The 27345-nt window shown below is 45.6% G+C and overlaps 1 protein-coding gene across 1 annotated transcript in view; it reads right to left on the bottom strand.

Annotated features, from left to right (window-relative positions):
* LOC115129690 (zinc finger protein GLI2-like) overlaps positions 1–27345 on the bottom strand; it is an 82291-nt gene that overhangs the window by 46008 nt on the left and 8938 nt on the right. Inside the window, 2 exon segments of the mRNA XM_029660315.2 lie at positions 684–789; positions 21548–21670. Coding sequence (XP_029516175.2) covers positions 684–789; positions 21548–21662 — 221 coding nt within the window. The 5' untranslated portion in view covers positions 21663–21670.

Genomic DNA, 27345 nt, shown 5'->3' with positions numbered 1-27345 from the left:
CGTGGCCACTACTAACCAAGCTAATCATCCAACGGACGGCACAGTAACCTGAAAGTTGAATGAATGTACATGTAACCGTCATAGAACCAATTACTATGCTGTACTGGAGACCTCTGTACGGTGTGAGAGCCTAATGATGCTGTTTTCTTGGGACCAAACAGATTAGGACCACTATAACACAGTAATGAATGTAGAGGACTGTTGTAGGTAGAGGGGGAAAGTTGTGTATGTGTGTGTGTGTGTGTGTGTGTGTGTGTGTGTGTGTGTGTGTGTGTGTGTGTGTGTGTGCGTCATGTCATTTGTGATGGATCCAGCACTGTATAGCTAACTAATGGAAAGAGGATGTGTATTGGCTTGCCACAGGCTAGTAGGTTGATACTTGGCAAAAAGCAAAGCTGTCCCCCATAATCATCAACAGTTATAGGAAATGAGGTATGTGAGGAAGAATGGTAACATTCTGTATTAACTGACATTGGATAGTCATTTGTACTTTTTAAAGATAATAATATTTAATCTGTGATATTAAATCTGGGCAACACTTTTGCTCTCATCCTTCCAAATGGAAGGTTGCCCTTTAAATGCTATGCAGCGTTGGCTAAAACAAGGCTATCTAATAGCTAATTGCTATGTATTAGTGTAAACAGCTTGTGTATACAGTAGAGACCAGCCTGAAGAAGACTTACCCATGCATGGCATGTAGGGTGTGGGGTTCATAGTGATATCTTCCATCGTGGTGACGCATGTCAATCGGGATGGGCGTGTGGAACGTCGGGAAGACGTGGTGCGGGGCTGCAGAACAGGGAAGAAGAGGGTGAGACGGAGAGAAAAATAGTTCAGACTCAAAAATAAGAGTTGGGCTTCTCAAAAGCTACGTTTCAAAAGGCAAAACGCGGCTACAATAAAGCAACATGAATTTCAGAGCAAGCTGAGCAGTTTCGCCTAAAATATTGGCTCTATCGCACAAGAGGAGTGGAATAAATAAAGAATCAAAGTCATCCTAAGAAATCCTACATCTTGAACATAAAAGATCTCCAACTGGGCTTTTGACAAAGACCTGCAGCTAGTCAGTCTTTGAACTAAGGGGGATGATGGACTGCATCAAGGAGAACTGGAGCCCGACGCAAACCGGGCCTGACAGCATTGGGAAGAGGCTTCTTCTTCTAGCCCCCTGCGACAACAACTACCCATTCAAACAGTAACAGCACGGGCCTCGTCAGACGTCTGAGCAGGTGGTAGACAGCAGACTCTGTAGACAGCACTGACAGGGTAGTATAGTGTACCCAGCTACTCACTCAGTCACACTCTAGTCTAGTCGAATCAAATTCCCGAAATGGCACAGTATTATTTAGCTGAGAGAGAAATCATTATTCAGGGTTATTACAGGCTCAGAGACAGAGCCCAATGAAACACACATTAAATCAATTCTAGTTTAATTTACTTAAGATATATTAGTACATTTACAAAATATAGTCAATATTTTGTAATTGAAGGTCCTTTCTCAGCAGGGCTGTTGGAAGAGACCTGATTGCGCAGACTTTTGTGTAAGACACACAGATCATTTTAAGGTACTTTTCAATGTCACGTTACTGTATTAGGGTTAGCATGAAACGGCTTTAACAACAGCTTTACAGTCTCTTAACCAAAACCAGACCCAGGGACACAGGGATTGTATTATTTATGTCCGGAAACACAAGAGAGCACAGCTGGCCACGCATGGAAAATTGAAAAAAAAAAAAGCAAGAAATGAAATGTAGGTTTTATGAGGCTCAGGTCATTATAAAACATTTTGATGTAAGGTATTTCAAGACAAATTTGAGGGCCTCAAAAGCAGACGGTCGAGGAGAAGGACCGTCTCCAATCGGGAACCCCCCCCCCCCCCCATACTAAGGCACCGGTCGGTCCAGGATCCAAAGCAACAGGGGGCATCCCTCTCCAGGCCGTACCCCGCAGCAGCTGGTCCTACTTTATGTTTTACAAGAAACTCCCTGGCTGAGATTGTTTCTCCATCCAGAACCTGTTGAACTGAACGCTATGCTGCGTCAATTGCAACAGCCTTGCTGTGTTTCACTGCAGCGATTTCGAAAGCAACCCTCGATGACTCTGGCCTGAGGGTGATCAAATGGAATTCAGTGAGGAGTTTAGAAGCTAAAGTCCCCCTCTGTCTCTCTCCTGACCACACCTCTTTAATGGAGAGAGTGCTGGGCAGGCAGGTCACTCCTGCTGAACAAGTTCTTTGTACAGAGTTTGTATAAGCTAAGGACACAGAGGTCAGAGGACAATGTGGGCGGAGAGGAGCCAGGCCAAACGTCTTATACTAGCATTCACAGAGAAGACCTCTGGTAATCTGGGCTGAAATAGGAGCTTCTCTGTCCACCCACCACCACAGAGTGGTTTCTGTAGCGACCACAACTGTTGGCCTGTTTGAAAAGGCTTCGTTGTTGTGGAGCGTCCCATTTTTGGGAAGACTTGGAGCTCTTTCTAAACATCCCTGTATGAAAGCCAGCGAGAGGGGACCTGCGTCACATCACAACCAGCAGTAAAGTACCTCGGACAAACAAACAGCGAGAAGTCAAACCGCTAGGCAGCAATAGTAAAGGTCACGGGATGTGTGTCACAAAGACCGTTTCCTTGTTTGCAAATACAGAAGTTACAGAGTTGCACATTTCACTTGACAGGTCATAGATACTGGGCAGCGTCCCACCGAGTCAGAAGGGACTGTTTATAAAGTGCTGAAAGGACAGGGCTGTTGGAAGACTGGTTCTATTTTAGCGTTGTTAGAGGGATCAGACTAGGAAGCATGGAGAGGAGCTTAGGGAAGCGCGGAGGAGGAGGCAGGAAGCGCTGGCTATTTCCGGCTTACAGCCGTCCGCCACCGACAGGGCTGTATACAATGAGGAGAAGAAGAGGAGAAGAATGGTGCATCATTCTTAAACATTCCCAGCATCCATTATTTAGCTCCCCCCTCCTTTTAGTAACGTCCCACACCATGGAAAGAGAATACTCCCAGACTGAGATCCAACCTCATCGAGGCGCCACTTCACACAACACCATTAATCAGCTGACATGGTCACAGTCTTTTCCGTAAAACAGTCACTCGTTTTCGGGTGTTATTTTCAGAGCTCCAAAAAAAAGTCCCCCCGCCCCCCTTTTGTTTGAGATGAACAAGGACCTTGTTTTAATTTGCAGATCTAATGGGCCTCCGTTCAGCCGGTACCTACACCCTTCAGTGAGGCATAATCCCACCCGCCCCCTGTAAAGTGTTCCAGTGGGGTAAAATGAATGTTAGCAGGGCGGCACTCTGACAGCCGCGGCAGCTCCATATTTAATGTATTGTATTTGAATTATGTCCCTCATTCACCAGGTACACCATCTTCCTTGGCTTTTCTCGACAGTCTCCTTTTTTTCTTTTTATCACCGGGCTCAGTCGTACAGATAATAAACTTCTGGTTTAAGGTAATTACTTAATCAGGACAAACCTGTGTGTTAAGCAGCGCTATTAAGTGGTGTGGTGATAAATCAGAGCTGTAGTCGATGGTGTGATGCTGCTGGGCGATTACATCCACGGTCTAATCAGTCTCTGGGAGACCCTTGCGGTCGTTAAGTACCTAAATTACACAAACAGCGTGCTAACAACACGGTGCTTGTCGCGAGGCCGTGGAGGAGGACAGAGGAGGCCCATCGGGATGTTTGTTAATACCAGCCAGGCAGCCACCGGCACAACGCAGCATGCTCACCTTCTGCACACAGTGATGCATGGAGGTTATTGGTAGGTGGCTCAGGACCTAGCTGACGAATTCTGATATCTTCCCCCTCCACTCCCTGTCCCGCAGCTCATGGTGGGGTTACCGTAAATATTACACTGAGGTTAACAATTCAAATTGACCAGTAACAGGGAGGACGGTGGAGCTTTCGGTGTAATTCCTTAGAATCACATTTTGTATTTTCAAAGCTTTTAAATTGAGAGGCTACTGACAGCTATTCCGAAAGCCAATCTGAAAATCTAAAGCCGCTTGTTCCCCTGCCATCTCCCAGAGTGCCGTGCAGCACGAGGCCCTGTGTGTAGCAGCAGTTGGCATGGGGTTTTGTAGTTAGGACCCCAGGCAGATTGTACTGGAGGTATTTCCTGTTTGCGTGAGGCTAATTTCCCCTGTCATTCTGCTAGTCAAACAGAAAAGCTTTTAATTTCACTGCTGAGGTCTCTCCTCTCAGGATATCCATTAATCCCAGTGAGCTCATTACGCCATCCAGATCTGGGATCAGTTTGGACCTGAAACAAGAGGGATGTTATTTTTGCCTGTATAACAGAAAAGCAATAGGACTGTCAACACCGGATGAAAGTATATTCTGACTTAAAGACAGACACAGAAAGGATTCCACTCTGTATAATTGTGGGAATGTCCCTGAGTGGATGAAATAGCATGAAGAGTTGGATTGTTTTTTTTTTACCATCAAATGTGGTTTAGTCCTCCAGGCCAGTCCAGATCAGGCAATGCAATGTACAGTATGGTCCCATTAGAACCCAGTGTCTCTGCATGTGTGTGTGTGTATGTGTGGAGGGGTGTGTGTGTGACGATGAGAAAGTGAGAGGGCCTGCTGCGGTGCTCCACCAGATGTAAAAACAAATGTTATCACCCAAAGACTAATAGATGTGAGGGCCTAAGCACCGGGACATTCCAACACTGTTTCCCCCATGGGGGGGATTGGACCCAGTCAGTGAATCAGGTGAACACATGCAGCCTCCTGAACTCTCCAGAGCGCTCGCCTTTTGTTCTCCCCCGCTGCGTGTGAACAATGGACCTGTCTGGGTGATGGAATAAACCCTGCTCAGGGTTGGCCAATCCCCCAACTGGTCCACTGGGTTGACTGGCTCAGGACGCCCATGCTGCCTCTTCTGCCTGCCTCGGGGCTCTCTTTGGGCTACGCTACTGACAACGTCCCCCCGAGTGGTGAAGCCTTTTGTTGATATGTGAGAAATGTAATGGCAGGTGTCCCGTAAGGGATGGAATTAGTGGCTAATATGTACGCGTGTGGAATTAAAATAGCAGCTTGCAGTCATTTTCATGTGTGATTGATTCTAGCGGACTTATATAGAGTCATCCGAGTCCTATGTTTAAAAACAGGGGCCCAGGTCAGATGAAATCTTTTTACTGATGTGTTCTGTCATACTTATGAACACCTGTCAATGTGAGTTTCCCATTGTGAAAGATCAATATCCTCCGTTCTCACAGATGAAGTCACTTTTCCGGAATAGGTCAGTGAGTGTTGAGTGTGGCCACATCATGGTGTGGGTGTTGGGATCCGCTTCACTCTGTCATGTTTAGGTGACCCAGTCCTGGCTACTCTTTGTCTCCTGTCCCTCCCCGACCCCTCAACCCCTCTCTCCCCCATTATCCCCTCCCGTAATTCACCCCCTACCATTATTAATGCTGCATTAACTTGGCCTACACTGTTAATGAGCCTGTTTTGGTTTGCACCCACTCAACCACCCTGCGCAGTCACACAAAGAGGCCTATTATTCTGGTGACAAAACATCACTATGGGGGAAAACGCCTGTCCCACAGACAGGGGAGAAAGACACACAGATAGATCCACTGCTACAAGACTACGGAGAAGACGGACAGTGATCTGCTGAGGGGAAGGGAGTCAGTTAGTTACAGAGGCAACACTCCTCTGTTTCAGCATGTTGTGTTTAAAACAGCTGTGGAGCATTGTTGTTGTGCTGCCTGCCTGCCTGTCTGTCTGCTGGAGTTTTGAATGTCAGGTGTGCTTTGCTTTATGGTGTTTTCGGCCAATAAAAACAGAACCCCGGGCATGTTTCCGTGACGAACACTTCAGAGGGGGAATATGACTCAAGCATGAGTCACTCACACAACAGCTTTAAAAAGGCCCACTCTGTGGTAGAACCCCACTAGAAGACTGCATTACTAAACACCACAGTGGCTGTGGCTGTCGGACTGGCTGTGGCTGTCGGACTAAATCGCCTACTTCAATTGAAAAGCAATGACAATACGATCGATCAGTCAAGTTACCATCCTTATTCTAGAACACAATTACATTTCTTAAGCCATATGTTTTTTCACCAGAGCTTGCATTTTTTTTGTTGCTAGTCTCTAAAACTAAATAAAGCTCAGACACCAGAGAGAGGAAAGGTTAAAACAAGCGTTGGCCATCTTGAGACAAAAGCATATACCCTCAAATAACCACTCCTCTTAAATCACAATACTCTGTGGCATTGTGCAGACCTGCTGGAGTGGGGCCATTTCCTGTGTCGTGGGGACGGGCCTGTCCGTCATGTTGTCAGACTACAAAGTGAGAGGAATGGCCTTGGAATGCTGACTCACACAAGTTCTGTCCCTGCACTGTGCTTTGTGGGGCGCCGGCCGGGTCCCAGAGGCCCCTAGTGTGCATGGCAGGTACAGATAACGATCTGTGGCCCTGACCCCTCTGACTCTCTGCTCCCAGATCACCCTATAATGCAACTCCCGCTGGTACCCCCAGGACGGGGCGCGCGATGCCCAAATAATTTGAATACGGTCCAGAGATCAGCTGGCTGCCCCTCCTAGATCTCCGCTCGGTGCTGTCCTCTGCTCTCCTCTCCTCTCAGCAGAAGAAAATCACACAAGTCTACAATGAGAAGGTATGAACGTAACTGAACATAGAACGGAAACGTTCCAAGGTCATAACAACGACCTTGATAAGGAACAGGAGAATAAAGAGAGTTTAATGCCCTTCGTGGAACGTTTTCAAACAAACAGGACAGAGTAAAGACAATAAACACACAATGTTAACGAGAAACAAAACTCTGTTAAAAAACACAAAGACCCTAAACGTACTATTTTATTGGCACTAAAAAGAGGCTCGCCTGCACCACACGTCAGCTGTTGTTATCACAACAGTTAATGAGGAACGTCTGTTGTTTTATTTAAAGATGACCAATGCCAAAACATTTTTCACTCAAGTATTTTTCCCCTCACATGTGAAAATCGCCACAAAAGAGTTAGCATGAACAGAAAGAACAAACACTTAACACAGCCAGGCTTTTTATGGAGAGATGGTCGGCAGGAGTCTGTGAAGCCTGTAGCCTCACGAGCCTGTGAATCCCAGACCAAATAGGACCAAATATCACTCCCCTGACCCTGCTCCCCCACTGCCTTTCTTTCATCCCCCTTTCTTTTTCGACGTCGCGACGGGAGCCTGCTCCATTCTTGCTCCAGCTCTACCTATGTCGCGCTCACTGCCGTCGCTCTCACTTCCGCACTAAGCAGCAGGCCAGGCCACACATTGCAACAGCCAACAGGGCTCAGCCAGGAGGATATCTCCACTCTAGTCTCAGACCCCTGGCCAAGAACTTCAGTCACATCCTTTGACATGTTCTGTAGTCTGTCTGCAGTAGCAGCTGCTTGTCTCTGTGTGTCAGTAAGCTACATCCCACCTAGCTTTCCTTTGGTCACACACACTAGACTATTCAAAACCTCTTTAACGTTCTGGCAAATATTGTTGAACAAGCCCTGTGCACACTTGCGACAATACGCCTGTTTGTCGGCTGAGGGGCCTGGATGAGGCTGGGGCCATTCTTTTCTTAAGGCTGCTGCAGTGACTTGACTCCACCACCCTCTCCAGCCATCCCTCTCTCTCTCCCTCTCTCTCTCTCTCCCTCTCTTACACATCCCCAATAGGACACCCCTGACCCCTGTAATTCAGGGGCTGAATACCAATCGCAAGGGGCGCAAACAACCCAGGCAAATAGAGCAGTGTGTAACGATAAAGTGCTCAGCCTGGGAAAGTCGTCGCCCACACAAAGAGAGAAGAGTACACAGTCAAACACGAAACTCAAGCCTCTAACATCTAACCGAGTATGAGATTAACGGAGATCGGAACGAGTCACAATCAGATAAGGGATATTTTAACAAGGAATTCAATCCGTGGAGAAATCACCGTTTTGAATTTCCGTTTTATTAAGCAATCAACTAAAGCAGCGGTAGGCAACCCTGTTCCTGGAGTGTTGTGGGTGCTGCCGGCTTTTGTTTCAACTCGGCACCACACCTGACCAACTGAGCTAAATGATCAGTTCAGTGATTGCCTCAATTCAACACACCTGGTCTTCCCGGTCGGTTAAATCAAAGGCACGAAGTCCCGCAGGGTTGCCTGGTCCTGAACTAAAAGGTTAGTGCTTTTGACATCCCGAGGCAAACAACACAATGGCCACCCATTGCCCATGAGACAAGCTATGCAGTATGATAGACTGTGTCATTGTGTGGTCATTAAAGTGAGACGTTGTTGAAAACCTCTTCCCTCAGTCATTATAATTAGACCATGTATCCATGACTTGTGAAATTCCGCCGTTAGAAAAGGATAAATGAACAACGTGATTTGTGACCTTATTCTAGTCCGGGCCTGCTTAGCTAGTTAATTAGTGTGTACACGCTCAAGCGTTGGGTGGAAGACAAACCATGTTACACCAACAATTAGTCTACAGAAGGACCATTGGCCTACTGAGCGCATCAGAGACAGTAACAACAAACACTACACTCATTTCGTCCATTTGTCGGATACCTTAATTAACATGCCTACTGTACAGAAAGAACATTAACGACATGTATAATCCCATGGTCAAATAAAAGACACTCAGAATTCTGCTGCTCGGGCTTTAACCTTTTACTGCAGTGGGCTAAATCGGGGTCTCCGAGTGTTTCTTGGGAGTCTTGAACCAATCTACTTTAAAACAGAAGTGTACGCCTCACACACATGGTTAAGGGCTTGAACAAAGAAGACACCTGTACCATGTCAGATATAGAGTTGAGTTTGCATCCCAATAGTATACTTTATATACATCACCGAAGGCTGAAATATAACAAAAAGGTTTGACATAGAAACACTGGATTTTCGTTGTTTAAAAAAATATATCTTTATCATTTTATAATTTTGGTCATTGACTGCAGTAAAGGGCTACAATGGAGTAGCCTCATCCAAGTTTTCCAAATAATACTATAATCTTGAGCTGCACTCTCAAAAGAAAGAACAGAACAGTGAAGGTTTTTACCAACTGAGACCCTGATTGTGAATTGTCCTCAGACTCAGCTACTATCAATCTTACCAAGCCTGGGTACCAGGCTCTCATAATTACATGCAGTAGAGCTCAGTGATTCCAGTATCATTTGAGAGAGGAAGGAATCCCCTTGATTGTGATATGAGGGGCCAAGCATGGGTCCTGCTGACGTGGAGAGCGCGTCTCCCTAAACCCTGCTTGCTGCATCCCACCTGTGTGTGTGTGCGTGAATGCATGTGTGTGTGTGTGTGTGTGTGTGTGTGTGTGTGTGTGCATGAGTATGGGGCCACAGCCAAAGCAGAGAGAGTGCTGCTGTGCGGGACCATCAGTTCTACTCTTGTTACACCCCAGACGCTGGGTCGGCTCTGTACAACTACAACCTCCAACCACTACAAGGTAATAGAGATGACAGGTTGTCAGATATGATTGAGTTTAGCCTTCAATGAGAAATGTGTCATGACACCCACAGCTCAGAGACGAGTTTTTCTAAAATGTGTTCCCGCTGTGTTTTAAGTTGAGTTCCAACCACATGGGGTAGAGATAATATTTAAATGAAAAAGCTAGCATATGAAGTAAGTTAAATCAGACAGATTTTGTTGGTCAAATTATTTTGTTAAATTTGCGTATCGGCAGTTGATCTTGAACTCAAGCCAATGTAGAAAAGGTCCATCCATCCCTCCCCTGTTTTTAGCACACTGTTCAGTGAAACCTGCAGGACTGCTAGCCAAGTCATTAGCTAGTGAAAACAGATCAATCTCTCACTATTTAGTCTCCTTTCACCTTCTGACTTTCGACATCCTCCACTTCACCGCCGTCATTGGAAACCCTGTGTGCGACTCAGATGGCACCCTACTACCCTATGGGCCCTGGTCAAAAGTAGTGCACTAAATAGGGAAAATGCTGCCTTTTGGGATGCCCCTCTGCCTCGGTTTGCCCTCCCTGCCACTTCACTCAAGGGCCACTGGGTATTTAGACTTTCTCCATGTCTGTTCTGTCCTCATTGGAATCTCCTTCCCCTTCCCTTCTCGTCCCAGGCCTTTTTTTAAGGCAGGCAGACTGACTGATGATGGGGGATCAGGAGAAGTGGCAGTGATGGGAGGAGGAGAGGAGAGGAGAGGGAGAGAAACCCCCATTTGGGGGAAGTACAAAGGGTCTCATTGAGAGGCAAGTCTTTCGTCAACCCTGAGGGGAAGAGACGTTCATTACCGGAGGGGAATACGGTCACCTTCGTTGGGCCTAGTTCTGTCAGTTCCACTGGACTTCCCAGCTCTACTGGGGTCTAGTTCTGTCAGTTCCACTGGACTTCCTAGCTCTACTGGGGTCTAGTTCTGTCAGTTCCACTGGAGGTTGGTGGGACTTCCCAGCTCTACTGGGGTCTAGTTCTGTCAGTTCCACTGGAGGTTGGTGGGACTTCCCAGCTCTACTGGGGTCTAGTTCTGTCAGTTCCACTGGAGGTTGGTGGGACTTCCCAGCTCTACTGGGGTCTAGTTCTGTCAGTTCCACTGTACTTCCCTGCTCTACTGGGGTCTAGTTCTGTCAGTTCCACTGGAGGTTGGTGGGACTTCCCAGCTCTACTGGGGTCTAGTTCTGTCAGTTCCACTGGATGTTGGTGGGACTTCCCAGCTCTACTGGGGTCTAGTTCTGTCAGTTCCACTGGACTTCCCAGCTCTACTGGGGTCTAGTTCTGGCAGTTCCACTGGAGGTTGGTGGAACTTCCCAGCTCTACTGGGGTCTAGTTCTGGCAGTTCCACTGGAGGTTGGTGGGACTTCCCAGCTCTACTGGGGTCTAGTTCTGTCAGTTCCACTGGAGGTTGGTGGGACTTCCCAGCTCTACTGGGGTCTAGTTCTGTCAGTTCCACTGGATGTTGGTGGGACTTCCCAGCTCTACTGGGGTCTAGTTCTGTCAGTTCCACTGGACTTCCCAGCTCTACTGGGGTCTAGTTCTGGCAGTTCCACTGGAGGTTGGTGGGACTTCCCAGCTCTACTGGGGTCTAGTTCTGGCAGTTCCACTGGAGGTTGGTGGGACTTCCCAGCTCTACTGGGGTCTCGCTGTAACTTTGGAGACTGACTGACTTGAAGTTCCAATACTTGCAAGGGTGTTCCTGTTCTGTGTTTCATGGACTACAGCTCGATTGATGAACTAAACTATCAGATGATTGCTTTGACATTATCCGTGTGCATTATACACGTATGTGAGAGCATTGAATTGTGTGCTCAAGAAATGTATAGTAAATATCCATTTGGATTTGGTCTGGATTCCTACTCCTACTAAGAGCCTTTTATTGAAGTCTTTTTAAATTCTCTCTGTTTCTCTCAGAGAGAGAACAAGGCTTGCTAATAGGGGCCCGTTGTGCTTATGAGGGAAAATACGGCTCAATCAGGGAATTTAACCACCTGCACTTGTTTATAGTCATTAGCAGTTGGCCAAGGGCCACTGGTGATGTGTGGACTGGACGTGTTATAGGTTTTACAGTAAAACTATTTTAAAAATACAAGACCTTTTAACAGAGGTGGAACACCTAAGGTTTCACTGTTATAATATTTGATTTCAAATCCATAAATGTACTGTTACCTGGTATTTTTTGTAACGATTCATAATTAGCGGACAAATACACTGCTGTGGTGTTTTATCCTAACTTGAGGTTTGATTTGCGTAGTAAACTCTTGACTGTCTTAATGAGATGTTATTGCTTCATCTCCAGCTGTTTGTCTCCATAGTCACAAGGCAATCAGTCCGCCTTCTCTTATTTCAAATCCCTTTAAGCAGTGTGATAATAGGTCAACTTTATTGCACTACTACTAAAGCAGTTAAATATTGCAACTGAAACACAAAAGGGGACAAATTATTATTATTTTGTATAAAAAAGGTCCCCCACATTTCTTTGCTACAATATTTATTTTCCTATGAATGGTAATGCCTCAAAAAAGGAGTTTGAGGGAACTGAAGTGGCTAGGAGTTGATGATACATGTCCCAAAAAATGACCTTATTTATTTAATGAAATATCCAATATCCCACCTCATAGCTCATATTTTCCTTTTTGATAACATTACAAAGACAAATTGCTTCATAGAAGCTACATTTTCTTCACTGTATGGGGCTGAATACGCATGGGAAACACTGGTGTTACCACTAACCAGTCTTAAATCCAAACAAAATCACATGTCATTATGATGGACAACTGAAGCAGGAGGCCTGAATAGATGTGAGGGGGTCTCATTGTTGATCCAAACGGAACCCCCTCCGACTCGCCACCCTGCTCCACACCCACCCATCCAGTCTCCTGTGTCTCTCTCTCTCTCTGCCTCTCTGCTTCAGCCCACAGATTTCTCATGTCCTGCCGCCTCTTTCCTTCTATTTCCCTCCTCCTTCTCTCTCTTTTGTCAGATGGAGTTAGGAACGGGCCCATGCTGGGATGGGCAATATTTCCATGTCAACACTTTGGGCCTTTATTATCATTGCTTAAATGAATAAGCATTTCTTTATTTGTTCATTTTAAATCTTTGTAAAAGTATCGGGGGATTTAATCAATGACTTGGGTCAAGCCACAAGCTATTCAAAGTACCCAGTTATCAAGTGAATTGAAACTCTTTCAGGTCCAATTAACAAAATGTAGGGAGCCCTAATTCATTCATGGGGCGGCAGGGTAGCCTAGTGGTTAGAGCGTTGGACTAGTAACCGGAAGGTTGCAAGTTCAAATCCCAGAGCTGACAAGGTACAAATCTGTCGTTCTGCCCCTGAACAGGCAGTTAACCCACTGTTCCTAGGCCGTTATTGAAAATAAGAATATGTTTTTAACTGACTTGCCTAGTTAAATAAAGGTAAAATACATTTTTTAAATTACTTGCATTAATGTGATTACATGTGTCTATGTATGTTTAGACTTCCTCCCCTCACTGTACTGTATTAACCTCAATGTTTGTAGTGTGCATGAAGGTGTGAACGGATCCACTCCACACTTAGCATTGTCAGACTGATCCTACCAGCACCACCAGGCAGAATGATGTGGGGGGACGGGAGCTTGTTTTGGGGGTTTGGCACAGCCGTGACGGCCCTCACAGAGCCAAGACGCCTGGGAGTCTCCTCTCCTCATCTCCCCCAGCAGGGTGAGGCTTGCCTGACTGACTAATGGAGGCAGGGAGGGTTCACCTGGAGCCCAGGGACAACTGGCTGCCAGCCAGACTACTCTTGGCAGGGTAATGTCTACAAAACACAACACGATCGAGTGAAGAAAAACAGAGGAGGAGAGAAAAACAAAGCAATATTACACCACAACACAAACACTCGGATGGTGTCTCGCACGGCCCAGTCAGGACTCACCCAAGGCTGTCCTCTTGTCTCCTCCTCTCCTCCCTCTCACTCTCTTCCCCTTTACCCCATTTATCCTCCCCTCATCATGCAAATGAGCAATGTGTGCAGCAGGGCAAGCACCCGCACACGACAAAAGCGCCTGAAACACAGACTGTTGCTGCAGCCACAGTGATGTGCAATGCTCAATAACTCCTGATGTGTTCTCTTCTGGATGAGTGAGTATCACAGATCAGTACCACATGAGTACATCTGCTGTCCTGTTGCCTGGTGCTCCAGTCCTGACCCCAACAGTTAACTACTGAACATGCGGAGCGGGAGCTCTGAGAGGCTCTGTGGGGGAGAGGCTGAGAGAGGTGTAGCCTCAGCTTGCCTCTTCTTTGAGCAACTGACCCAGCCCACTGCAATGAAGACTCCATGTTCCAGATAAACACACAGCGTCATGGTAAAGTGAACCTCAGTTGACCGTATGAGGTTACGAGCTAATCGGACACACACACACACACACGTGTTGTGTTTTAATTCTGCGGAGGGCAGATGTGTCTAAGCTGAGGTCCGTTATGAGAACTTTAGTCAGTCTGGTTTGAGCCCAGATGACCCGTCTGCCCCTCGCTAGGATCCCACGCCCTGATCTGTTTACACAAGGAGTGCACCACGCTAGCTGTCCCCGGTCCAGTGTGTGTCTGTGTGTGTGTGTGTGTGTGTGTGTGTGTGTGTGTGTGTGTGTGTGTGTGTGTGTGTGTGTGTGTGTGTGTGTGTGTGTGTGTGTGTGTGTGTGTGTGTGTGTGTGTGTGTGTGTGTGTGTGTGTACCGTCTCCCTTCCCACGTGCTCCCCTTCCCCTGTATCTGTTTATTATGGTTTGGGTAATCCACAGGCCCTGTGGCTACACTGTCAGACAGTAAGCTAACAGTGGCAGTCTAGGGCTGGGCTGCATCCCTAACTCAGAGCAGTGGGCTAGGGATCACTGGAGCATTGGTAGTGGCAGCAGATTCCCATGTTCTGGACTGCAGAACCCTCTCCTCTCTGTCTGAGAAGGGTAGCTCACTGGGCCTGTACTGCAGCCTACAAGGGCAGTAATTTGAACTTATAAGAACACAACACACGGCAGGGAAAGCAGCGCTAAATCAGAACCTGCTGGGAATGGTATGCCGCTTCTTGAAGAAGAAGAAGAAGAAGAAGAAGAAGAAGGGGGGGAAAAGTGGGGGAGTTAGACTCTTAATCCCCTGAAGCATCCATATATCGCTCTCTAAACCTCTCTCAACCTCTCCCAACCTCTCAAAACCTCTCTCAACCTCTCTCAACCTCTCCCAACCTCTCTCAACCTCTCTCAACCTCTCCCAACCTCTCAAAACCTCTCTCAACCTCTTTCAACCTCTCTCAACCTCTCCCAACCTCTCTCAACCTCTCTCAACCTCTCCCAACCTCTCCCAACCTCTCCCAACCTCTCTCAACCTCTCCCAACCTCTCAAAACCTCTCTCAACCTCTTTCAACCTCTCTCAACCTCTCCCAACCTCTCAAAACCTCTCTCAACCTCTCTCAACCTCTCCCAACCTTTCAAAACCTCTCTCAACCTCTCTCAACCTCTCCCAACCTCTCAAAACCTCTCTCAATATCTCTCAACCTTTCCCAACCTCTCTCAACCTCTTCAGCCTCTCCCAACCTCTCTCAACCTCTCCCAACCTCTCCTCCAACACTTGTAAATCTCCAGGAATGTAGTATGTTGTTTTTGGTGCTCAGTGCATGCTAACTAAGTCTAATGGATTTGAGAGATAGACGTTGTTGCCCAAAGCTCACTATTACATTAGACTTTGAACTTGGAATAGAAGTAAACCAATGGGACAAGTATTGTTTGATACACATTATTACAGGGACTGTTAAGAAGGTCTAGAAAGATCCTCTTTATTCACAGTGATAAACCGGAAAACCAAGCCTTCAGCTAACAATACCTAGATTGATAGTTTACTATTGTCACCTTGGCATAGTTGTATTTTAATAACAGAGGTCTCACATTTTGAAATAATTCACAGTCTTAGACATTCAATACAGCTGCAGTGGCTATGGTTTTGTTTCCATGAGCTGTTTCGCTTGAGGGAAACAAAAATCACACAACATAACATATATCTGATATCTTGAGTATCTAGGCCATTCATCTTTAAACTTTTAACTCGCTCTAATCACAAGCATATCCCAGCACAACAAGAAACAACTTCTTGAAATAGAGAGAGAGAGAGAGAGAGAGAGAGAGAGAGAGAGAGAGAGAGAGAGAGAGTAGGTTTTATCTGGGCGATCTACTGCCCTGCCTGTAAAAAAAATAAGAAAACACTTCTGTTTTCACTTAGTCTACCTAATCTTCATGGCTAGCCAGTCCCCCAGATCCAAGTTCACATAAAAGGGAGAAGGAAGACGGCATCTTGGAAAGCCAACTAGCTAAATGTTTACATAAAATGCCACAGAAATGTATTTGTGCAGAAAGAAATCCCATTACCAAGCCCGATTATTCTGTCCTCAGAACAACCGAGCGTTTCCATGTGGAAAGACTTGTACGCTCTATTGAAAGACTACAGCCACTACTACCTGAGAGCACTGTAATTCATTCCATTGACTTCTTCATCAGTACATGCTCATATTAGACACTACCGATGCAGTGTGACTTCCTGTTTCTTTATCCTCTCTCAAAAGCACAGTATATGTTACTGTTCACTGTTAATTGCATTTTTGGATATGGATATATGGATATAAAATGCCACAAGGATGTTCAGAATGAGAGATCCTAGTCTGTCTGAGTTGTAAGTAAACCTTAGTTCCCAGTGTCAGGGGGCTTGTCTCTCCTCTCTGAACTCTCCCTGAGAAGGCCTCATTTAGACAGAGAGAGAGAGAGAGAGAGAGAGAGAGAGAGAGAGAGAGAGAGAGAGAGAGAGAGAGAGAGAGAGAGAGAGAGAGAGAGTGGCCATCCTTTTGGACTAGTAGGAAGAGGTGGACTGGGGGACGCAGAGGCTTTTTCTGCCGCATTTCTCTCTGCCAGCGGCCTGACCCCCGAGTGCTCCCTGCCTGTCCCCCAGTAGCTCATGTGCTGCTGCTGCAGAGGGAGCCAGTGGTGGGGGCCGGGGGCTGGGGCCCGTACATCCTCGATCCAGCCTCAGCCCCCATCAATTATTCCCTGCTGTAGCCAGGCAGCCCCCGGCCCTAGGACCAGACATCAAGGAGGTGATAAAGAAAGCGTCCTTATCGCTAACACAACTCTCTTTAAAACACTATTTACACAGCCCAGACCCATCCTCCATCTCCATCCATCTAGCAGAGGACCCATTGACCAGGGTCTGGGATTCCATTTCTCCTATCCAATCTAAATAATGTTACTGTTAGCTCTAGCCACCTTCATACCAACTAAGGCATGATAGGACCTAAGCACTTTAACAGCCAGCAATGTTTAGCCCAGTAAAGATAGCTACGACAGTGCCGCCCGTCATTGACCATTACCTCTGTTCATTACCTCAAGAATAACATAGGCATAAGTCATCGTCTGTAAGAGGAAACAGGCTCAGAAGAAAATATATCTCATTGTTTTGTCCCTGGTCTCTCCTCTCCCTCTCCGCTCCTCTCCCTCTCCACTCCTCTCCTCTGGCGCAGTGGGACTCTCTGAGCCTGTTTAGGCCTGGCCTGTGGGGGCTGTGGGACTCTGTTTAGGCCTGGCCCCGGGTCCAGGGGGCCAGACCGGGAGGTGCTAAGTACTTGGCATCCTCCCTACGGGCGGCCCGACTCAGCAGAAAGAGCCGGAGCGTTGCAGGGGGGAACCAGGGGGCCGAGAGGCACTCGCCGCGCCACATCAATCACCCTCTCCAATGACAAACTCACTCTCAGCAAGATGTATGTCACCAGCCACCAAAGCCAGTGAATCAAACATTACCAGCAGAATAGCGCCAGCTCTGGCCCCCATGGCTTAGTTTAGAAAGCATGGATAGAGAGGTGAGAAAGGTATACAAATAGCTTAATCCTTTGAAAACAAAAACGTTGCTCTTTTCCGGTTTCTCAGCCCCTGTTACAGACCTTCCTATATTTCACCAGCATACAACTCTTTTTTCAATTTTTTAATTCAAATAACAAAATTATATTTATCAACACATATCAATAAGAGTTGAATAACATTATAAGGCAAATATTCACCTCTTCCCGAAAATCTCAGCACAATTTCGACAATGTATGATGTCTGTAAATGCCTTGCAAATTATGAAACGGATTTGAAATCATAAAAGTCATGCATGAAACCTCATAAACCTATACACCCGGTCTGCCCGGGCCGGCAGCCTTTATAACCGCTAACCAGACAGATGCGGGCTGTCACAGAAAATACAGGAGCTCATTTCAATTCATTAAATTGAACCAAAACCCTGTGCACGGCCCAGTGGTGAGGGTTAGCTGTGCTGTGTCCAGGCCCGGCAGTTACCAATGAACACACACATACAGACACAGACACACACACACAGAAAGTGAGGCCAGCCATGCTTCAGTAAACAACGTGGGCTGCAGTCCAGAAGTTCAACTCCAGACTTTTTATAGGTCCAGTTAACATCACCTTCCTGGTCCTTCCACCAATATAAAATACAGACTGTGGACAGGAGCAGCAACTACCCCCCCCCCCCATCAACAGGACCAGACAGAGACCAGGCTGGTCGGTCGGTGCACCTGGGCCCCCATTTTAAACAAAGTGACTCCTACTTGAGATCCAATGTGTGCACGCATTTCCATAGACCTCTGGGATCGGAGACCAGACCTGGGCTGCCTGCATGTTCACATCAAATAAATGACCGCTCCGTGATAAATGGTTCTATTAGCAATCCAGATTGTTAAACTCTGATATAAAAGATGGGAGCGCGGAGCGGCCCATTCATTGCACCCCCACGCTTCCGGCCTGCACGCATAGAGCGCTTGTTTTTTTACATTTTATTTTACGCGTAAATAACATATTAAAACTCTGCATTAGCCCTGTCCTCTGATAGAGAAGATATTGTTGTGAATAAATAACACAGACAGGAGAATAAAACAGGGGGGATTCTATAATGGAGCCGGTCGGCCATGTCTGGTCCTCTGAGGTGGGCCCGACTTAGCTGACAAGGATCCACCAGCCCGTAGTAAACTACACACGGACAATAAAGCTACAGCGCCGGGAACAGGGGCGGTATATTACAATGGTCTACTTTTCATTCCAAAGCAGGAGGCGGTTCTGCTCGGGAATGTGCTTTTTAAGTTCAAGGACCTTGTCTCTTTTGGCTGCGCTCACACTGCATACTCACTTATCTGTGTCTGGCAAACAGGAATAATAATGCATGTTATTGAGATAAGTAATTGCCCTGTCTTGGTGTGCTGGCAGATTTTGAGACCTATGAAGCTGTAACTCGGTAAGCTGGTTCTACCCAGACCGGATTCTATTGGACTGAGGGTGTGAGTGTGTGGTGTTATTACGATTCAAATATGGACCGTGACACTATTCTAATGGTGATAGGGTAAAGGAGTTAATGGAAGAGAGAGGCCGATGGATGCGGGTTTAACACAGCAGCTCCACTTTAGATCCGCAGCCAGGGAGGACAGAGAGAAACACAAGCCTGGAACACAGCACCAGGCAGAGACCCAGCAGAACCTGAGCCATTGCAGACCAGGGGAAAGCATAGTTATAGCAGGGCCGGGAGGAGACAGAGGGTGGGGTGACACAGGGGGCCTGCCTTGTTACCTCTCTCCAGGCCCCTTTGAAAGGGAAATCAACCTACTTTCAAGACCCTCTCTACGGGGCTGAGGGAGCTTATCCACAGAAGACGATTGGCCCAAACAGAAGGGCCTCTCTATCGCTCGCTGCGGCCGAGAGTATTTTTAACATATGACCTCAGCGTGTGTGAATTGGCTCCATTGAGGAAGGCATACTGAGATTAAATTCGAGAGGGTGATCACATTAACAGATTAGGATTTTCGGGTTCGTAGGCGATCAAACGTTTTCTTAATTGCCAGAAGGCTCAGGTCTGGAACCATGTTCCTTCACGACAAAAGAACCATTGTTCAGACATTCCAAGCTCCATATTAGAAATGCTTATTCATGGCCAGTCATATGATTTAAGTCATTGTAGAGCAATACAAAATGAGTGAGTTAGCTGGAAATAAAATAGAATTGAATTAACTATATAGATGTCGACATGAAATAAGTTATTGAAAACAAAGTCCCACTTGATTCATGTCCCATTTATAGTGTATGTAAAATACGTCCTAGATTGATTTAGCCTACTAAACAATTAATCTTTCATTTCTTAATAATGGCAGGCCACCAAGCCCTTCGTTAAATAATACAAATGTCACTAAATCACAAGTAGTATTACCATTTCAAAGGTAGCCATCAACCTGCATCTCTGTCAACCTGCACCTTTGTCAACCTGCATCTCCGTCAACCTGCACCTCTGTCAACCTGCATCTCCGTCAACCTGCATCTCTGCATCTCCGTCAACCTGCACCTCTGTCAACCTGCATCTCCGTCAACCTGCATCTCTGTCAACCTGCACCTCTGTCAATCTGCATCTCCGTCAACCTGCTTCTCTGTCAACCTGCACCTCTGTCAACCTGCACCTCTGTCAACCTGCATCTCTGTCAATCTCTAAAGGAAGGGCTATGTTGTCCACGGAGCTTTGCTCTACCAGCACTGTGATACTCTGGAGGTTAAGAACAAGGTCTTTCAACCTCATTATACTGGCCTTTCATCACACATTCACTGACATCTTTAAAACATGCATTCTCTGTCTGTCTGTCTCTACTCATCGCGGTGGACACTAGTCTTGAACGTCATTTCAAAGACAAAACTATCCGTGTTATTAGTGTCCTCATACATGTGTATTAGTTGAGGTTATCAGTGACATCTTGAAATGGGTCTAATTAACGAATTAGCTTTGGCCCTTCTGATAGGTTAAAGATTAGGATTCACTCTGAATTAAATTAGGAGAAAAACTACTGGATTCTGTAGCAAGAATTCTTAGTAGACGTTTAGGACATCACAGAATCGCCCTTATAGACCCCTACTATTTGAACTCTTTGTCAACTCAAATTGTCTTTCCATATTCTCACGCAAAATCCTTCAATTATTGTTGGACTAACGGGCCGTGCTCTGCAAACTCCACAAGGCTATGAAAACAAACTTGAGGTCTATAGAAGGTTTCAAAAAAATTGGGTCTGATGTCAGTCGTTAGGGACAAAAAAATGAATGGCCTATTTTTATCTTTGTTCTTCCTTAAACAATTAATGGATATTTCTTTATCATGGCAGGCCACCAAGCCCTTCATTAAAGAGTAAAATTGTCACTAAATCACAAGAAGTTCTATTACCATTTCAAAGGTAGCCGTCAATCTGCATCTCTGTCAATCTTTGAAGGAAGGGCCATGTCGCACACTGCAACTCTACTCTACCAGACATTTTTAGTAATTTATCAGTGTGATACTCTGGAGGTAAGAACAAGGTCTTTCAACCTCATTATACTGGCCTTTCATCACACATTCACTGACATCTTTAAAACATGCATTCTCTCTCTGTCTCTCCCGACCGCCCGATGAAAGAGGCACACTGCTACTTTTCATTAATTTCAACAAACACAGCCAATTGACCTTTCCCAGGCCAGCCCCATGTAGTTATACAAACCATTAATCAGAGATTATGCCCCCAAATCGAGCCACGTCACTGTCTTTAGTCTTTATGAACTTCTCCCCGTGACACACACACACACACACACACACACACACACACACACACACACACACACACACACACACACACACACACACACACACACACACACAGCTATGCTACAATACCTGTTCAGTATTAATGATGCTCTTTAACAGGGCCCTACGTTACATTACTGATTCCTATCAGCTCTACTGTAAGTCACCTCTGACTGCTCCAGGTGCTACAGGAAGAGCCTTATCGGGGACGATTAGAGCCCAGAGCAACTTCTCCCAAGACAGCGTTTTATCTTTGATATGTATAGTTCGTGTGCATGTTCTCTCTCAAACCTCCTCCTTACCCCCGGGCCCTGTCAGTCTCTGTAAGTCCTTGGCTTGGTGTGACAGTCTTACAGTATGTAGGGATGCAGGGACCCTTATCCTTACAGTAAAACTAAAACCGTTTCCTCCCTTCTTCTTTAAAAGTCATTGAAGAAAAGTGTACAGTACCTCTGGTGACAGCTGAAGGTGAGAGTTTCCTCGGGAGGCCAGTGAAGCCGTTTCCATCCAGTCCAGAGCCTTTCTTCTCTGTGGTCGTCGGGGCAGAGGTCTCCATTCTGGACATCAGAAGCTCTGAAGGAAACGACATGAGGTGGCATTGTCATTATCATATCATCATATGACATGTATACATAGTAGGCCAGTGATATGTATACAGCAGGACACATTATACTGTAGGCCGCATCCTCTGAAGAAATCCACTGTTTTTTCGCAACACGTTTGAACATAAGGGTGTATTATTCTTTGCAAGCGAGGCTGAACAATCAGGTCAAATAGCGCTGGATGAAAAGATCCACAGCTAAATAAACTTGGATGCCAGCCAGGCTAGTTTAACGCCAAACCACCTTTGGAGACAGCAAACCGTAGCACGAATCACTGGGGTCCTGGAAGAAAGCAGCAACTCAAATGAGACTTCGCTCAGGACAAAACCACGACATGTTTGCACGTTACAGTGCAAAGGATAAGCGGCTAGGTTCAACAAAGGTAAACAAGCGGCGCGCTGCCTGCCAAGTCATTCTACGTTTAGATGGCTGTTTGAGAGATTTGCACACTGCAGGCTGGCCTCAGTTCAGTTGATGTTGTAGTTTGCTAACACCTGCTTTACACAATATAGGCAAGATTTTTCCTTGAACGTGTTCAAGTAGTGTATTTAGATCGTAATGGCTGTCTTATTAATAAGACTCCTGCCAAGACTAGGTGTAAGTGGGGTATGTGGGAGGTATGTGGAGATGGGGGAGGAGGAGCGGTAAAACTGTCCCTCCTCTGAAGTGCTGCGACACATGGTCGTATCTTCCCCCAGCGTAGACTGGCCGGACAGACGGGAGGCAGAGGAGACAGAAGAGCCAGGGCTATGGGACGCTACAGGTGTCAGACACCACACTGACAGATGGAAACCAAGGTAAACAAATGACCAGGGGCACGCTTGATCTCTCCTGTTGGTCACCAGGGCCCTCTCCTCTCCCCTCTCCTCAACTCCTCTTGTTCTCTCCACTCCACTCCTCTACTCTCTCCTCCCCTCTCCTCGACTCATCGTTCTCTCCTCTCCTCTCATCTCCTGTCCTCTCCTCCCCTCTCATCGACTCCTTTGTTCTCTCCTGTCCTCTCTTCCCCTCTCCTCGACTCCTCTTGTCCTGTCCTCTCCTGTCCTCTCTTCCCCTCTCCTCCCCTCTCCTCGACTGACTGATGTTAACTAATGAAAACCAAAATACACCAAAGGACTGGCTGACAGGGGCATGAATGAATGACACGACACTAGTGCTCTCATGTGCCACATTTACCACCTTCCCCACAAAGCAGCGTCAGTGGAGAAAAAGGGCCCCTGGCCCCCCACACTTGCAAGACTGTCTCAAAGAGACACCACAGCAGTAAAGACAGTAGACAAAGCTGTCCATCAGGCCTTTACCTCCTGCCAACCCTCCCAGCTTGTTCAAGGGGCAGTAAACTGTGCTTTAACAATGTAGACCTACAAACTCACTGTCTGTCCGGTCTGTTTAACTGTTTCCCCATGTCAACTGTTTGTGACTCAGTCTGTGAAAACTAAATGGGTTCTCAAGAATGGCACAAAAAGTTCAGTTCATGTCAAGTGTGTGTGTTTGTGTGTGTGTGTGTGTGTGTGTGTGTGTGTGTGTGTGTGTGTGTGTGTGTGTGTGTGCGCGCATTCGTGTTCCTGAGTGTGTCTTTGTGTCAAGATACAGTGCCTTGCGAAAGTATTCGGCCCCCTTGAACTTTGCGACCTTTTGCCACATTTCAGGCTTCAAACATAAAGATATAAAACTGTATTTTTTTGTGAAGAATCAACAACAAGTGGGACACAATCATGAAGTGGAACGACATTTATTGGATATTTCAAACTTTTTTAACAAATCAAAAACTGAAAAATTGGGCGTGCAAAATTATTCAGCCCCCTTAAGTTAATACTTTGTAGCGCCACCTTTTGCTGTGATTACAGCTGTAAGCCGCTTGGGGTATGTCTCTATCAGTTTTGCACATCGAGAGACTGACATTTTTTCCCATTCCTCCTTGCAAAACAGCTCGAGCTCAGTGAGGTTGGATGGAGAGCATTTGTGAACAGCAGTTTTCAGTTCTTTCCACAGATTCTCGATTAGATTCAGGTCTGGACTTTGACTTGGCCATTCTAACACCTGGATATGTTTATTTTTGAACCATTCCATTGTAGATTTTGCTTTATGTTTTGGATCATTGTCTTGTTGGAAGACAAATCTCCGTCCCAGTCTCAGGTCTTTTGCAGACTCCATCAGGTTTTCTTCCAGAATGGTCCTGTATTTGGCTCCATCCATCTTCCCATCAATTTTAACCATCTTCCCTGTCCCTGCTGAAGAAAAGCAGGCCCAAACCATGATGCTGCCACCACCATGTTTGACAGTGGGGATGGTGTGTTCAGGGTGATGTGCTGTGTTGCTTTTACGCCAAACATAACGTTTTGCATTGTTGCCAAAAAGTTCAATTTTGGTTTCATCTGACCAGAGCACCTTCTTCCACATGTTTGGTGTGTCTCCCAGGTGGCTTGTTTCAAACTTTAAACAACACTTTTTATGGATATCTTTAAGAAATGGCTTTCTTCTTGCCACTCTTCCATAAAGGCCAGATTTGTGCAATATACGACTGATTGTTGTCCTATGGACAGAGTCTCCCACCTCAGCTGTAGATCTCTGCAGTTCATCCAGAGTGATCATGGGCCTCTTGGCTGCATCTCTGATCAGTCTTCTCCTTGTATGAGCTGAAAGTTTAGAGGGACGGCCAGGTCTTGGTAGATTTGCAGTGGTCTGATACTCCTTCCATTTCAATATTATCGCTTGCACAGTGTTCCTTGGGATGTTTAAAGCTTGGGAAATCTTTTTGTATCCAAATCCGGCTTTAAACTTCTTCACAACAGTATCTCGGACCTGCCTGGTGTGTTCCTTGTTCTTCATGATGCTCTCTGCGCTTTTAACGGACCTCTGAGACTATCACAGTGCAGGTGCATTTATACGGAGACTTGATTACACACAGGTGGATTGTATTTATCATCATTAGTCATTTAGGTCAACATTGGATCATTGAGAGATCCTCACTGAACTTCTGGAGAGAGTTTGCTGCACTGAAAGTAAAGGGGCTGAATAATTTTGCACGCCCAATTTTTCAGTTTTTGATTTGTTAAAAAAGTTTGAAATATCCAATAAATGTCGTTCCACTTCATGATTGTGTCCCACTTGTTGTTGATTCTTCACAAAAAAATACAGTTTTATATCTTTATGTTTGAAGCCTGAAATGTGGCAAAAGGTCGCAAAGTTCAAGGGGGCCGAATACTTTCGCAAGGCACTGTATGAATGTCTTATCTTTGAGAGGCGTGGCTAAATCTGTTGATGGTAGAAACAATAAACCATACCTTTATTCAAGTTGAAAAGCTAACTAAATGTGAGGGAATAGACAAGTATTATTTTAGAAGCTAGGAGATGGTTAATTACCATGATAATAAACCCAGCAGTAGATTTAGATACACAGCTGTGAGAAATAATGAACTTCTACCTCCTATAGTTAACCGCCATTACCTTTAAACACGACACACAATGATCCATTTAACCGTGAAAATCGAACAATGCAAGGCCTAACAAAAAGGTTATTTATGACAGAAGAACAGCAACTCCTCAAACTACTTTCCCATTCAGCCTCTGTCTTTGTGTTGAAACCCATGCCTGTTTGTTTTAGCACCTCGGTCTTGAACTGAAGTTCCCTCCAATACGGTTCAGCTCTCATTTCCTTTCAGGAGCTCTGAGAGGAGAAGAAGCTCAAGCAATTTTGTACAGAGTATATCCCATGTGTCACTAAACCCCCACCCTACTAGATCTACAAAGGTAAAGATTTAATGCGCTGTGTTCTGTTCCTACTCTTCAACTATTGTACAGTTGAAGTCTGAAGTTTACATACACCTAAGCCAAATACATTTAAACTCAGTTTTTCAATTCCTGACATTTAATCATAGTAAAAAATTCCCTGTTTAAGGTCAGTTAGGATCACCACTTTATTTTAAGAATGTAAAATGTCACATTCCCAGTGGGCCTAAAGTGTACATACACTCAATAAGTATTTGGTAGCATTGCCTTTAAATTGTTTAACTTGGGTCAAACGTTTCGGGTAGCCTTCCACAAGCTTCCCACAATAAGTTGGGTGAATTTTGGTGTGTAATTGAGTCAGGTTTGCAGGCCCTTTTCAGTTCTGCAAACACATTTTCTATGGGATTGAGGTCAGGGCTTTGTGATGGCCACTCCAATACCTGGACTTTGTTGTCCTTAAGCCATTTTGCCACAACTTTGGAAGTATACTTGGGTCCATTGTCCACTTGGAAGACCCATTTGTGACCAAGCTTTAACTTCCTGACTGATGTCTTGAGATGTTGCTTCAATATATTCACATAATAACTTAATAATAATAATAACTTCACATAATAACTTCCTCACAATGCCATCTATTTTGTGAAGTGCACCAGTCCCTCCTGCAGCAAAGCACCCCCACAACATGATGCTGCCACCCCCGTGCTTCGCAGTTGGGATGGTGTTCTTCGGCTTGCAAGCCTCCCCCTTTTTCCTCCTAACATAACGATGGCCATTATGGCCAAACAGTTCTATATTTGTTTCATCAGACCAGAAGACATTTCTCCAAAAAGTACCATCTTTGTCCCCATGTGCAGTTGCAAGCCGTAGTCTGGCTTTTTATGCGGTTTTGGAACAGTGGCTTCTTCCTTGCTGAAAGTCCTTTCAGGTTATGTCGATATAGGACTCGTTTTTACTGTGGATATAGATACTTTTGTACTTGTTTCTTCAAGGTCCTTTGCTGTTGTTCTGGGATTGATTTGCACTTTTCGCACCAAAGTACGCTCATCTCTAGGAGACAGAACGTGTCTCCTTCCTGAGCGGTATGACGGCTGTGTGGTCCCATGGTGTTTATACTTGCGTACTATTGTTTGTAAAGATGAACGTGGTACCTTCAGGCATTTGGAAATTTGCTCCCAAGGATGAACCAGACTTGTGGTGGTCTACAACTTTTTTCTGAGGTCTTGGCTGATTTCTTTTAATTTCCCCATGATGTCAAGCAAAGAGGCACTGAGTTTGAAGGTAGGCCTTGAAATACATGCACAGGTACACCTCCATTTGACTCAAATGATGTCAATTAGCCTATCAGAAGCTTCTAAAGCCATGACATAATTTTTTGGGAATTTTCCAAGCTGTTTAAAGGCACAGTCAACTTAATGTATGTAAACTTCTGACCCACTGGAATTGTGATACAGTGAATTATAAGTGAAATAATCTGTTTGTAAACAATTGTTGTAAAAATTACTTGTGTCATGCACAAAGTAGATGTCCTAACTGACTTGCCAAAACTATAGTTTGTTAACAAGAAATTTGTGGAGTGGTTGAAAAACAAATTTTAATGACTCACCTAAGTGTATGTAAACTTCAGACTTCAACTGTGTATTTAACATGGCCTCGGTACTTATGAGTCATTGTAGTTTCAAGTCATTGAAGCGTAATAATCGGGAAACTGTCTGAATAAGATTGGAATGGAAAGATGTTCCTCTAAGAGACTGAGAATTGATTGAGTACAGTTATCTAGTTAACCCTCTGTCCAGTCCACTTCCTGTGTGCAAACTCAAGTAGGCAAAACACAGCTTCAACCCTCATAGCTAAACCAATGGGGACGTTCCTCTTGTTGTTCTAATCCTCCTTTCACTAACAAGGTCTTAATTCCAAGAG

The sequence above is a fragment of the Oncorhynchus nerka genome, linkage group LG5, assembly GCF_034236695.1.
Source record: "Oncorhynchus nerka isolate Pitt River linkage group LG5, Oner_Uvic_2.0, whole genome shotgun sequence".
Taxonomy (NCBI): domain Eukaryota; kingdom Metazoa; phylum Chordata; class Actinopteri; order Salmoniformes; family Salmonidae; genus Oncorhynchus; species Oncorhynchus nerka.
The sequence above is the reverse complement of the archived record's forward strand: the minus strand, read 5'-3'. Positions and strand labels throughout refer to the sequence as shown.